We start from the raw sequence: 15,283 nt of genomic DNA on the forward strand, positions 1-15,283 counted from the left end.
TGTTTGATCTTCACTTTTACACAGGGAGAACTGACAGGTGGCTTGTTTACACAAGCCGCTCTGTCTTTCTGTCTTTCTCCCGCTGTAGCGGCGATCGTAGTGTGACCGGCGGACATCGGGTCCGCCAGTCACACTCCCGCACTCCTCCGTGAACGAGCCGCCCGCTATTGGCTCTGGAAGGAGTGACAGGCGAGCGACGTAGACCTACGTCACTCTGCCTGGCCGGGGCCGACTGCCGCAGTAAATATACTGTGCGCAGTCGGCAAGCGGTTAAGGCTGGTACGAATTGCAGCAGCATAAATCTTTAGATTCCTGCTGCAGCTGTGAGTGTCTAGGTATGGCCACCTATAATGACAGGTCGCCAGCGGCTGCAGTTATTCACAGCCTTCCACACAGCCAGTGATTACCTGCAGTGATCTCTGCTGGATGCACTTTGTGTGCTTCTAACCACCTCGTTAGGAGCTTTAGTACACACTTTGTGTGCATCCAGCCTCAAGTCACCAGAAGAATCGCTGGCTTTGCAGGTAGCCGTAAATAGCTGCGGCGTGCACCACTGACCTGTCATTGTAGTGGACAGGGTTGGCAGTCGCACCCAGGTGCTCACAGCCACTACAATGCCTAAATCTCTGGTGTGAATGCAGCCTTAGAATACCTGGCCAGTGGAGGCTGGTGAATAAGTGTGTAACTAGCTACTAGTGATTTTATTTCTGTTGGTTTAAAGATTTATCCTGCAGTTGTGAGTAATTTTAACACATTACTGAATGATTTAAGTTGGCAGCATCCTCTTTTAGGACTTGTTTACACTTGTGCGGTGGCCTGCCCTTTTCTTCACTAGAAAAAAATGCCAATCTCCATAAGGAAACAGTTGTTTGCTATGTGCCCTGTTCACACTTGAATGCAGCCTGTGTGTAAGTTGTGGAGCAGAGATCTGCAACCTGTCTGCATTTTTCTGTCCCACACCGCAGCTCACCCACAGCTTTGTTTTTTGCTGTGAGAAATTAGTGAAATTTCAATAAAGTTAAAAAAAAAATTGTGCTCTGTGCTTTAAAAGTGCAACACAAGACCTGCGGCAGATTTCTATCCTTTTTCTGTTCTGTATAAAAAAGCAGTTTGTATTCTTTTCTAAACTTAATTCCTCAATGGGGAAGGTCTGTTCATTATAACCATCTGTTAAAATCTCAGTGTTCTGATGAGAAAAGCTGCAGCGTCTGCATCCCTTTAGTAGTAGTTAACACATAGGGAGTATCACACTAAATTTTGAATTCCTATTGTAGGGGACACCTAAACTTTTACTTGTTACAAACACCTAAAGATAATCAGTAAGCCAATCGCACAAGCAGGAAATGACACATCTGGGGACATTCCATACACCATTGTTTTACAGAATGCCCCCCAGGTTGCCATATTGCTATAAGTTTTTGCAGTGACCTGTAATAACTACTATAAAAACTACAATCAAATAGTGAGCTTGTTGTTGTTTGCAAAGATTTCCAACCTTTTAGAAAATATCTTAAAGCAGTGAGCGATGATTCTTTTCTCCAATTTAAAGGACAAGTTGCTTTTTAAAAGAAAAAAAAAAAGGGCATTTTTTTTTTTAACAAGCCTGGAGAGCATTGCACCTGTGATCAAAAGACCGCGGGTGCAGTTTTATGGTGGCCATACACTTTATGTAAAATCGGCCAAAATTCGATCATTTGGACAGTTTATTCATTTTTCTACCAGTTAATGGACACAAATCGGTAATCGGTTGTGACCTTTTTAAACCAAAAAAACGAAGGACAAGTTTGGAAATTTTCTGCCGAACAAACGATAAATTGCAAGGTTAATTTTTTTTTTTTTCGTCCAAACTGTTTGCACTAGGTATATGTGAAAAATCTAACAAAAAAAATGATTAATTTATGTCCATTGGACGATTTATTGTCATTACATGATGGCACGATCGTCTGCTCTCATGGCCAAGTGTTCGTTTTTCGAAAATGAGTTTGAACGATTTTTCGTATAGTGTATGGCCAGCATTAGGCTCCTGTACCTTCCATCTGGGCAGACGGTTACTGGAAAGAAGGAAGAGTAATGAACAGCAGCGCCCTTGCAACTCATTGAGAACTACAAGCGTTCTGCTGCAGTGAAAAAGACAGTACTTGCTATTTTATTCACAGAACTCTAAATAATTGACACCGCTGTGTGGGCAGAGACCCCCATGGCCACTCTGTTTTCAAATTGTGACAGCTGGCACGGGGAGAGGATCCCCCGTCCACTGTCAGAGGTTGGATTAGGATCAGATGCTGAACATGTTACACCGTAAATACGGATCTAACATGTTCAGAAAGGTGAACATATGCTTTAAACAACCCCTTTGCACGCATTTGCAGCACTGAGGTGTCACAAAGTTATAGAGAAAAGTAATTTTGGATCTAGGCAACTGCTTGATTTGCTTCAGAGTGCTACCCATATTTACTGTTAAATAGGTGGGGGGGAATCATATTGTTTTGGATCTAAATAGTTCACTGTCATGTCTAAAATAAATGGGTTAAAATAGTAGAGAATGTATATTTAAATTCTTTGATGTACTAAATGTTTCACTGCTTTAAAATAAAGGCAGTGGTTAAATCACTGTCCTTGTTTTGAGAGCAAGAAAAAAAAGAAAGCTTAGAGATAATACATGTAAGGTCATTCATATTAATAGGGTCTGTAGAAAGAATATTATATAATCAGGTTTGGCTTAAAGGTGAGCTGCTATTAAACATTACTCAGAGAGCTCTGTGTGTTTTAGACTCTGAAAAATGTCATCCAGTTTAAATTATGAGGAAGAACACAACTACTAAGTCTAGAATGTTGCATTGTGAAATCTTTTAGTGTGTCTGAATTAGTCCTCTAATAAGCTGAGGGAAAAAATACAATAGAATTATGTGTTGATCAGGAGATTGCTCAGTTTACGACTGAATGGCATTCAGACTACCTTGGCACACTTTATAGCTCATGGTATGATGTGCAGTATGGCACACTGTAATCATAAAATGTGTGTGTGCACCCCGAAATGCATACATGGCCTAAACAGACACACCAGCAACACAAGACACGCATAATGAACAAACACACGATGCCGTGCTGTGCACTGACCCATGGGTGGACATTTATTGAGGGCCTATTGAAATAGAATTATACATAATTTCAACTCTGTGCTAAGTGCCAAAATTGATATGAATGTAAATAATTTCTGGTTAAAACTATTGACAAAATATGCTGTGCTACCCCTTTAAATATGTATCCCTAACCTGTGCAAATATATAACAACCACAATACAGTAGAATTAAAATCCCACCAATTAATATCTCCAATCAATTCATACACAATCACATCAATAGATATAAAGTACAATTAATGTGTCCACGTGTGTTCATTCTTGTATTTAGTCCAGTGATGTCGTCATCACTTCCAAAATAAAAACTCTCAAAGTACACACTAAAAGAATGCACTCAAATGTGAATGGACCCTCAAGATATTTTTAAACCAGACAGTTTTTCTGCCTGTTGTAGCATTGGTTTTACTAATGTTATTTCATCTTTTCCTATCTCTCACTTGTTAAATACATGAAATGTAGCAGAGTTTTGCCCCTCAAATTTTTTTTTCCCTGCTGGTGTCGTTGTCGGGGCTCTTGGGACCCCTCCTGGGCCCCCGAGAGCCGCATGGTGCCACCATTTTCTTGTGGCCTGTGTGCTGTAGATTCAGCAGCCATGTTTGTGATGCTTCGGTGGCCATTTTCTAGTGGTTTCTCATTGCTAATAGCGGCGGCCATGACTGTGAAGCATATATGGGCTGTAGGAGCCTTTTCTTATCCCCTGGTGCTGACTGGATCTTTCTCTTCCTGATCACCGCATGTGTGTGTGTGCAGATAGCCTTTTGCTGCGGTGCCTTATCGTTGGGTGGTGAGTCTGGTGGGGTCTTCTCCCTCTCTGCTATAGGATTGGTTGGTGCTCTGTGCCTGGCGACCTGTGGTGGTGCCAGTGTGGTGGGGGTGTCTCTAGCAGTGTTTTTTGTGTGCCCCAATTTTCACCCTGGAGCACATTTCCCTACCTGATCCCCTCTCAGAGGCTGCTGGGCCCTCTAGGTCCCAACAATCCCTTACTGCACTGACGGCAGTCCTGGAGTCTTTGGTGTCAAAAGTGGATTTGGTTCTGGGGAAACGGGCTAGCAAAAAACATCCCCCGTTTTCACTTGCCTAAATCTGATTCAGCCGCCATGGACGCGAGTCACCCTATTGGGTCTGTGTCCACACACCCTGATTTCTGAGATAGTGAGGATGATTCCTCTGCTCATGTAGCCGCGCATGAAAAGGCGCTAGTGGATGCACTTTTTGTGCGTGAGACTTTAAAAATGGAGGATGCGGCTTATGCCATATCGGAGGCGTTGGTTCGTTTTGGCACCCACAAGCCCCCCAGAGCGGCAAGGGTGTTCCCCTTTCCTGCTTAATTTGACAAAATTGTTGCTCCCTGTTTAAAATTGGACTGTCCCACCGGTGTTGAACTCTCCGGTTTCTAGGTAAACAAAGCAACCATGATTCCGGTTGAGGAGTGTTAAGGCTGACAGAAAAGCGGAGTCTGTGGCCCGCCATATGTACACTGTGGCTAGTTCAGTTTTTACTATTACCCTTGTGTCGCAAACACTGACCGAGTGGGCAAGCCTTTTACGCTGGGACCTGGAGGGGGAGCAGCTTCTCCCTGCTGTTGCTGAGCTGGCGGTCCAATTGGTCTCGGTGCTACAGTTTGTCTGTGATGCCTCTTTGGATGTGGCTTCTCTGATTGCGATGCTGTCAGTCCCAGTAGTGCTCCTTAAGCGTGTTATTTGGCTTAAATGCTGGTCTGCGGACCAGACTTCTAAGAAGGCCTTATCTAATCTCCCCTTCCTAGGGGATCACCTGTTTGGAGCTTCCCTGTAAGACATCCTTAAGGGTCTCATAGGGGGGAAGAGTACGTTTCTTCTGCAGGCTAGTAAGGGCAAGGAGCCCCGTTGTAGACGTTATCCAATCTTCTCGGCTCATAATAAGTTTTTTTTTTGTCCTTCAGGATCTCAAGACAGGATCAAAACCCCTCAGGGCATCCTTCGGAGGATCCAAACTAACCTGGTCTGGCAAGCAAAGAGGGCTTCTCCAGACCTGTGGAGAAGACTCCTTCAGCATGAAGGGGTGCCCTCACCCGTATGTGGGGTGGAGGGACGTCTTTGCTGGTTTCTGGACCCGTGCACCTCCCTGGTACAGGACAAGTGGGTCCACAAAGTCATACAGTCCGGCTACAGAATCGAGTTTCATTCTTACCCTCCGGAAAGTTGTTTTCCTTCCAACTTGCACCTGTCCCCAGACTGCTTACGGGTTCTCTTTAGGGCAGTGCAAGACTTGCTGAGCCAAGGGGTGATTGTCCGGATTCCGACTTCGGAACGTTTTTAGGGGTTTTATTCAAACCTGTTTACAGTCCCCAGGAAGGAGGGCAAGGTGCATCACCATGCTTCAGTTACCTGCAGACACCCATTATTGTATCACTCTCCAGCCCATCGGGGAACAAACTGCCTTTTGCTACAGCCAAATATTTCAAATTTTGACTTATCAGCCAAGAGCATCTGCTGCCATTTTTCTGCACCAAGTGTCTGTTTTTGTGCATGGTTGAGTTGCTTAGCCTTGTTTCCATGTCGAAGGTATGGCTTTTTGGCCGCAATTCTTCCATTGAGACTGCTTCTGGCCAGACTTTTCCAGATAGTAAATGGGTCTATCTGGGTCTCACTGGTTTCTGCCAGTTCTGTGCTGATGGCACTGCTAGTCATCTTTCGATGTTGAAGGGAAGTAAGTATGGTGTGTCTTTCATTTGCTGCATTCAGTTCCCTTCACCGATCACTGTGTCTACAGTCCTCAACATTGCCCGTTTTGTTTGTGCTTCTTCAAAAGAACTTGAACAGCACATCTTGAACTCCAGTCTGCTTTGAAATCTTTGCTTGGGAGAGACCTTGCTATTGCAGTATAACTACCCTGTGTCTTGTTGCTGTGCTCAGTCTTGCCATGGTGTATGACCTGTGACATTAAATGGTCTTACATAACCTCGCCTTAAGGGCCGTAAACACTTGACGAAAATCGGACAAAATATCCTCTGATATTCCTCTCTCATGCTCGCGTTCACAACCGTTTTTAGTAGACAGTGCATAAATGTTCACGAAATTTCTCATCCGATTTTTTTTTTTTGGGGACATTTGTTCCTAGACTTCCGGGTCATCAGCAACTTCAGATCGGCCTTTCGTATCCGATTATTCACGGACGTACTGCATACACATTAAACGAAAATTGGTTGTTTGGGGACGGACGAGAAAAATTTTGGTGTTTGTCCCTCCGTTTTTTTTTCGTTGAAAATGTCGGGATCGGCTGCTGAAAGTTGTGTACACACTAGCCGAAAATCTGATGATTTCACCTCGGGCGGGAATTTTCGGCAGATTTTCTACTAATGTGTACCCCACTTTAATAGCAGATTTGGATGTTCATCACCCAGTTTTAAGCCTCCTACACAGCTGTTTCTGTTTCAGTTAATGACTGTATTTCAACCTACATATGAAGCTGATGATCATTAGCACCTGCTTGTTATAATTGGTTAATCATTCACCTGACTCTAATCACACAAAATCCCTGGACTTAGACTTGGCCATACACGGTTCAAATCTCAGGTGCTTCCTGCTGGACCATTAAAATTCAAACAGTTAATGGGCAGGCTGAATGTACCAAGTTGATCGATTGATCCATTTGGGTACAACCAGCCTGCCGGATTTGCTTGGAATTATCGCTGATGGCTGCTATAGCCGCTATCAAAAGTCACTGTCTTCTCCATGGACTGGAAGGCTTCCCCTGCCAGGAGGAGACAATGGCTCGGCAGGAGGGATTTCCCTGTCAGCACCCCTGTCTGTGTTGATTGGGGAATTGTGCAAATTTTTTTCCTGCAACCCATGGAAAAGGGGGGGATGTTTGGAAAGTGTCACCCCTTTCCTCCATTTAGGTCTCAGATTATGCTCGGATATCAAGAAAAGTAAACAAAGGGCGCATCGGCCTAGCACATTATCCTCAATATTGGCTTTGTTAATTAAAAAAGTGTCTACTGTTGTAAAACAGCATATCCAATCCAAATACCAGGAACAATCTGTGTCGGGACCCACTGTCCTTAACAGATCATGGCTGGCGCGTTTAGAGGCTTAGCCCCTTCTACAGAGCCTGAGATATTCTGAGTTGTGCAGTGTGAGATATCCGATTCCTGTCTCTGAAAGCTCTGGAAAAGCTATGTAATTTGGAATTTAAACAGATGTAGAGAAGAGATGGCTGCAGCTAAACATGTACAACTTATTTGGGTGGATTTGTTGATCTGTGCATCACCTGAGGCCAATAGCTTCACTTGATTGGTGTTAGGGTTTCAAACATTTTTGAGAAAAATGGTGTCATAGCTGACACTACAGTGATGTCTACAATTAAGAGTATTGCTGTGGAACTGCCAAGCAAAACATTGACTTTACTCTTGTTTAACTGTGGCTCAGCAACAGGTTCTATAATTAAGGAGCAACCGATTCCAAATTGAAACCAAAACCCTTCCATCTCTTGGATCGCAGTGTCTTTCTCCTCTCAAGTGATGCTAGATAAAATGTGTTATGAATACAGACTTTGAGGTTTTCACTCACTTTAAATGCTATTTTTGTTCCTTCATCTGCAAATATTTACGTATAGGGAGGGTGTTTAATATTGTGTGAAAAATGTAGAATAAGAATGTTAAACATTAGTACTCATGAGTGAAAATTAAATTTCTATGCTAAAAACACTTGATGTGAATAAAACTAAGGTGTTAGGATTATTTGTATGATTATTTAGGGGTTTCTAAAGTGAAAAATAAACAATCTGCCATATATCTCCACCTAAGATACAAGAAACGTGGCTGATTAACCCAAGACTAATCCAGATATTTTTCTTGTCTACATGCAGATCCTGTACAAACAAAGAAAATAAGAAAGGTTCCTCCTGGCTTGCCTTCTTCTGTAAGTACTGTCTGCATTGTTTATCTGATTACTGGAAATAAATTAGACTGATAGAACTGTGTACAGGGGTCATACAAATCATTTTTTAAACAGGTTTTCAACGGTGACCATAAACTGGCTGCCTTGATCAATGGTAGAGCTTCATTAGGTTCCAACCTACGTTTGATGTTTAGTCTTTAGATTTGCGGCAGTGATTTGTAGCACGGTCATATGCTCTGGTCCCCTCGTCCCTGTCATTTGAATTCCTCTCATGGGAGGAGAACAGGGCCAAGGAGCTGTCAAAGAAGATCTCCTGTACAGGTCTTTTGATGTTTAATTAGTCATTATGTTGCTGAGCAGGAGGACAGACAGAGATTAATAGCCAAGAATCTTCGAAATTTACATTTGTAATAATCCCAATGGAGCTGAAGACATTAAGATTCGGAGGACACGTACGGCTCAGCTTGCCTCAGTAGGACTGAGGTTATTAATATGCATAAATCACCAAGTCAGATGTTCAGTGTGAAACCCTGGTGGATTTTAAAGCTTTCATTAAGCCTTTCCTAACTTCAGCCTAGCATCAGGAAGGCTTTCAAGCAACTAGTTTGTTGATCCCTCTTTGCTCGAAAATATATCCTTAGAGAATAAAGGGCTTTGATGAAAAAGGTTGCGAGGGTTTTGGTGGAGAGAAAAAAAATCATTAATGGCTGTGATAATCTATTGCTATAGGGGTGTTTTGTGGTATTAAATATGCTTTATTCTTTAAAGAAGGAAAATTGTTTGTAAATGAATCCGCATTTAAAATCCACGTGAAGTGAAAATCCCTGCTCACTGAAGGAAGTGTTGTGTTTTTTTTCCCTTTCTGCTCTGCACCCCCCCCCCCCTTCTTGCAGTTCAGAACAAGTGAGAGGGGAGGGAGAGGGAGAGCTCTGCTGCCTTGCGGGGTACATCTCTTTGTTGTGTAAATGGATGGAGGGCTTTTATTTGGCAGTACTTAACACTTGGGCGCAGGTGCAATTGGATGAGTAATAACTCAGAGCAGTTTGATTTGAATGTAACATCCTCTGTAGTCAGTAACGCAATTGCATGAGTAAAAGCACTGCACACGGATTGGTGGTATGGCTTGATTACAAAGTTCTGGTATTTGTGTGCTTGGATATTGTTTTTTTTTTTCTGCTAAGACAAAATTTTGAGTTTGAAATCTGTTTCTGACTTTGCTTTCCAGATGGAGCTAAAATGGTTTGTAGAGCTCAGGGCAGCTGTGCTCCGAACCTGCAGTCTACCTGGAAGCCAGGACTGCAGCTGCAGGCTCTCTTAAAAGCTTTTGCTTGCATAAGCACTTGGGCCCCACTAGAGGCTGAATAGCTGCTTGATAAACAAAATGAACACAATGCTTCAAATCATTTTCCCTAGGCCAGGAATATTTTTTTTTCTTTCTTTCCCATCAGCTAAAAATAGTTTTAGCAATTTACATTTTAACTGTTGTGTCTAATTCGGGATAGACTGTACACCGAGCCGGCTGATTTCTGCTAGATTAACAGAAATATTGTATTAGAAATGAAAGCGCATGGAAGCGCATAGACTCATTTAATTTCTGATGATGCCACGGTCTACATCAGTATTGAGTAAGGTAGTCCAAGTAGAGACCGCGGTATCACAGGGTAAATATATACAGACTTCTCATCTCCTCATATTAATTTTGCAGTGCAGAATTTGGATTATTACTTACATTGCGGTTCTTGATGTGTAAAATGAAGGCATGGAAATTTGTACAGCATTGGAAACATTTAAGATACAGAGAATGCTGCACTGCCAGAGATAGACACCAGCTGCTCAAACTGTCCATTGATCCACAATGAAAGCTGGACATATTGCTTACGCACTGTGTAGAATGTTGAAATGCATTTTGTATACATGGTGGCATTAAAGATTATTTCACGGCTGCTGAAAAATATATTTGAGATATGCATTTTCCACAAGCAAAATAATGAGTTCTTTTCACTATATGCGGAAACTGGCTGTATGCGTTATTTACTTTTTGTTGGCCGTTTGCCTAATAAATCTTCTATTTTTCTGAATTGCTAGGAGTTAATAATGATAATATAATAAGATTAAATTTGGGATGCACGATACCAATTTTTTTTTTTTAAACGGAGTACCAATACTTTTTTTTTTTTTTTTTTCAGTGTCGGGTTACACATTATCAAATGAGCAAATATATTAAGATTGTACTAAATTTTATGTGGTTCTGGTTTCCTGGTTATTTTATTACAGGCATACCCCACTTTTAAGTACACAATGGGACCAGAGCATGTATGTAAAACGAAAATGTACTTAAAGTGAAGCAATACCTTTTTTCATTTCTCAATGCATGTAAATACACTAGCTCCATAGGGAATCTTGGTCAGCTTGACATGGCATTGCTCCCAAACCATGTGATAAGGACACCAAGCTTGGGGAGCATGTTAAGGGGATCCAGGACTATGACATGATAGATTACCTAGGCAAGCTGGCCAGCCACAAAAAGGATAGTGTAGTCCTGGGTCCCCTCTCGGTGCTCCCTAAGTTTGGTATCCCAGTTGCTTATGGTTTGGGAGCAGTGCCATGTCAAGCTGACCAAGATTTCCTATAGACGCCAATGTTAAAAACCAGGAGTAGTGTCATGCCAAGCTGAACAAGCTGTGCCCTTACTTGCGAGTGTATGTAAAGTGAGTGGGGTATGCCTGTACTATATTTTGTGTTCTTAACATCCGATTTGCATAACGTGAACCAAACTAACTTTCTATGGAGCCGGTTCACATGTACGGGTCGGCTGCAATGCAATGTTTAAAAGGAGTCCTGTTCGTTTTTCAGTCCGGTTCAGGTGCAACTTCCAGTGTCACGCACTTTAAAAATTTGCACCTGAACCGCTGAACAAAATCACATATGTGAACCCATTTTAAAGGTGGCAGTTAGTCTGCAGACTTGAAGGTATTGGTTTAGTATTGGAGCAATTGCTCAAGTCCTGCAGCTGCAGTATTCCTGCAAATGCTTAGTAACGGTACCGGTATCTGTGCAATGCTGGATTAAATCAATCATGCAGCAGTGCATGGCAGTGATTAAGGCATACATTTAAACAACAGCAGTTCACATAGTACATTTATTTTATTACCAAGGGACAGCCAATTTAATCAGAAATGTGGAAATAATTTGGCCTTAGTTTCTTCTAGGCCATGCTGTTTTATTTGTAACGATTGCTTTGTTTAAGGTTTTGCCTTTCATTTAGTTTTTTTTTTTGTCTAGCTGTTAAGCCCTCTGACAGTGTTTTTGTATAAATTGAGTTGTGTGTCATTTGCTTTTGACAGATCACCTATAAAAAAAAATTAACAAAGATATCATTTGGAGGCCAACAACATAAATGTAATGGCTTTATTTACTTGCATGATACAAGTTCCTAAAGCTATGTTTGGTTGGTTAGGAACAGTTTCTTTCTTTTGGTGCCAGTGCTTACTATAAAAATAAGTAGTGAAATTGTTTTGCTGCATTTCAATTAGTGTTTGGATAATAGCACCATCTGCAGGTTAATTATGAAAACTGCAACAGCCCAGTGTTTAGTTCCCAGCAGTTCTTGTTGCCTTTCATTGCTTTAAGTGTAAGGATAAAGTGGGGTACACACTAGTAGAAAATCTGCTGAAAATTCCCGTCCGAGGTAAAATCGTACGATTTTTGGCTAGTGTGTACATAACTTTCAGCAGCTGATGCCGACATTTTCAACGAAAAAAAACGGAGGGACAAACACCAAAATTTTTATCGTCCGTCCCCAGACGACCAATTTTCATTTAATGTGTATGCAGTACATCCGCGAAAAATCAGATATGAAAGACTGCGCATGATCTGAAGTTGCTGACGGTCCGGAGGAACAAATGTCCCAAAAAAAAAAAATCGGACGAGAAATTTTGTGAACATTTATGCACTGTCAACTAAAAACGGTTATGACCGCTGAGCATGAGAGAGAAAAATCGGAGGATATTTCGTCCGATTTCCGTCAAGTGTGTACGGGCCTTAAGCCTAATGTCCTGCATGTGGGTAAGGAACCTGCTAGGTAGACTGGGGGTCCCATCAAGGAATCCTTTGTTCTCCTTTTATTTGTTGAGCAGCAGTACAGTAAAATCTGTTTTAAGGACTCAAAATGTTTATTGCTGTGTTTACCTAAGTTAGGTTTTATATGGCTTCTGTTCCTTTTTTTTTTTTTTAATTAAATATATTGATCAACCACTTGAAGGATAGATTAGTCACTGAAATCACACCTTCTGCTCTTTAAGGCTCCGTTCACATCTAGGCGTTTTGGGGCGTTTTTCTGCTCTAGGATCAGCTCTCAAAACGCCCAACAAGACAAATCCTATTCATTTCAATGGCTCCTGTTCACATCTGAGCGTTTTGATGCTGTATACAAAACGCCCAACGCTCAAAAAAGTACATGAGCTTCTTTTTGGGCAGATTACAGGCGTTTTCCATTGATCTCTATTCAATCTAAAAACGCCTGCACAAAAATCGCGGTAAAAATCGCGGTAAAATCGCGGTAAAAAACGCTGCAAAAATCGCGGTAAAATCGCGGTAAAAAACGCGCGAAAAACGCTACGCTCAGGTGTGAATGTAGCCTAAAACTGTTGAGTTGTTTTTGGTTGGTTGGCCGACATAGATTTGCATTATGAGAAGAAACAATAAATCACGAGTGTATAGCTTTGCAAAGCAAAAAGCAGGGCCTATATGTGTGTGTGTGTGTATATATATATATATATATATATATATATATATATATATATGTATGTATATGTGTGTGTATGTATGTATATATATATATATATATATATATATGTATGTATATGTGTGTGTGTATGTGTATATATATATATATATATATATATATACACATACAATCTCTTGTGACCATTAACAGGTAAGGCTAAATGTCTACGTCTAAGAGAATGCTAGTCTACTTCTAGGAGGCAGGTAATTTGACCAGCCTGACCTCTGTTCATGAACATTTTCAGGATTTTACCACTGGTTGGGATTTCTGATGGAAGTTCCAGGTCTACTCCACTTTTGCACTATTTTATCTTGTAACAGCAGTTGAATAGGCTCCCATTGCCAGATTTGCACAGAAATGCAGAAGTGTAATGGTAAGGTTTGTGCACATCATAAGTTATGGGTAGATCTGCTACAATTCTATGTAGTTGACATTTTGGATCAACCCAGAAATAAAACACACAAACAAAATCAATATAAACAGAGATCTATTATTAAACTTTTTTTTCTGTATTGCTATCACAATGTATCCCCAATGGTATTGCATTGTGCAGGTGTCCAGTCCTTTTATGAAGATATCTAATAGACCCCTAATGTCTCCCCTGAAGTTTGATTTAACAGATTAATTACAGAAAGTATTTGAATCTATTTACATGGGTACAGCCTGCTGTCAGTTGTGAAACCTGTATGCTCTCAGAGCAGAGCACTTCCAGGTTCACTGCACAGAGGAGAGATCCGGCTTCAGACCGCTCCTCTGTGCTCCTCACCGGTCGCCCTGAAAGGATTTTTTCTGGTCCTGCACCACTGATAAAGGGTTAATGGTAACCTGACAACAGAAATGGCAAATAGTGCCATATGGAAAATCTTCTATGTATGGTCATCTTGCCCGTACAATCCACATTATTAGCACTACATTCTGTCTCCATCTTTTCCCCCCAACAGAGTGCTGAGTGTAAAAGAGTTGTTTTTGTCATATAAATGTGTTTAAAGGGGATATTCACTGCATCTGAGCACCATAAACCAAAAACACTGTCTTATTCATTTTTAATATTCAAAACAAACTCCCCTATCCATCCATGTCTCCATGACTTTGAAAAACAACCCCCTTGCATTTCTGGCCGTTGCCATCTTAGGTAAGGGCAAATGATTAATGTAGCATTTACTTCCTGGAATCCATCTGCCCTTAGCTCAAGCATGTAGCCAGAAGAGTGTGCTTAACTGAGAAAATCCCTCCTCCTGTCCTCCCCTCCTGAAGACTCCTATGATGTATGACATTTGCCTAGGCAAGAAGCCAGGAAGTACCAGAAGAAATGTAAAAACAAGTAAATATGTTACTGTTTAACCACTCTACTACCGCTCACGGTAATAGTACTGCGGCAGAGTGGCTCGTTCCCGTCCAGTCACGTAGTATTAACGTGACTGGACTCCTCCCCTTCTGGGCGGCGCTTGCGCGCCGCCGGAGGCTCGCTCCCGCTGTTTCCATTCACAGCGGGAGTCGGGCCAGGGGAGGAGCAGCGGCGATCGCCGCTGCTCTTACCCGATCGTCGGGGATCGAGTCTGGAGATCCGCCCGCTGTGTGTAAACACAGCGGGCGGATCTCCATAGTGACAGGGAGTGACAGATCGGACTGTTCAGCATAGCTGGACATCCGATCTGTCCATGAATCACATAGTCACCTCCCCCCCTACACGTCAGTAAGCACCAGGCATACATTAACCCCTCCCTCTCCAATAAAATTAACCCCTTCCCTGCCAGTGTCATTTTTACAGTAACAGTGCATATATATAGCACTGATTACTGCAGTAATGTCACTGGTACCCCCAAAAGTGTCAAAAATGTCAGTCAGGGGTCCGGTCTGTCCGCCGCAATGTCGCAGTCCCGCAAAAAAAATCGCAGATCGCCGCCATTACGCGTTAAAAAAAAAACACCAAAAATGACAGAAATCTTTCCCTTTGTTAGTAAACGCAATAACTTTTGCGCAAACCAATCAAAATACGCTTATTGCGATTTTTTTTACCAAACATATGTAGCATAAAACAAATTGGCCAAAAACTTTTAAAAAAATTGGTTTTTACATCTTTTTTGGGGGGAATTTCATATAAAAAAATGTGAAAAATATTGTTATTTTTTCAAAATAAACGCTCTTTTTTTGTTTATAGCGCAAAAAGTAAAAATCGCACAGGTGATCAAATACCACCAAAAGAAAGCTCTGTTTGTGGGAGAAAAAGGACGTAAATTTCGTTTGGGTACGGCGTCGCACGACCGCGCAATTGTCAGTTGAAGTCGCACAGCGCCGAATCGCAAAAAGTGGCCTGGACGGAAGACAGCAAAATCCTCCGGTTGTAAAGTGGTTAAAGGGAAGACCTCTACCTATGCCATATCCAAATCTCTAGTTGAAAAAGGTTGCAATGACTTGCCCTGCTTATATTGGACTTTATTGGCATCGCATAAGACGGAAAAAAAATTTCCATTAAAAATA

The 15,283-nt window shown here is 41.7% G+C and overlaps 1 protein-coding gene across 4 annotated transcripts in view; it reads left to right on the forward strand.

Moving 5' to 3' along the window:
• Window positions 1–15,283, forward strand: part of TCF12 (transcription factor 12) — a 289,221-nt gene that overhangs the window by 187,944 nt on the left and 85,994 nt on the right. For all 4 annotated transcript variants that reach the window (XM_082256686.1, XM_082256687.1, XM_082256688.1 and 1 more), the window contains exon 8: window positions 7,988–8,040. In XM_082256686.1, the coding sequence (XP_082112812.1) occupies window positions 7,988–8,040 (53 nt within the window). The remainder of the gene's footprint in view (window positions 1–7,987; window positions 8,041–15,283) is intronic.

Source organism: Pelophylax lessonae, assembly GCF_965119305.1.
Source record: "Pelophylax lessonae genome assembly, chromosome: 4".
NCBI classification, from domain to species: Eukaryota; Metazoa; Chordata; class Amphibia; order Anura; family Ranidae; genus Pelophylax; species Pelophylax lessonae.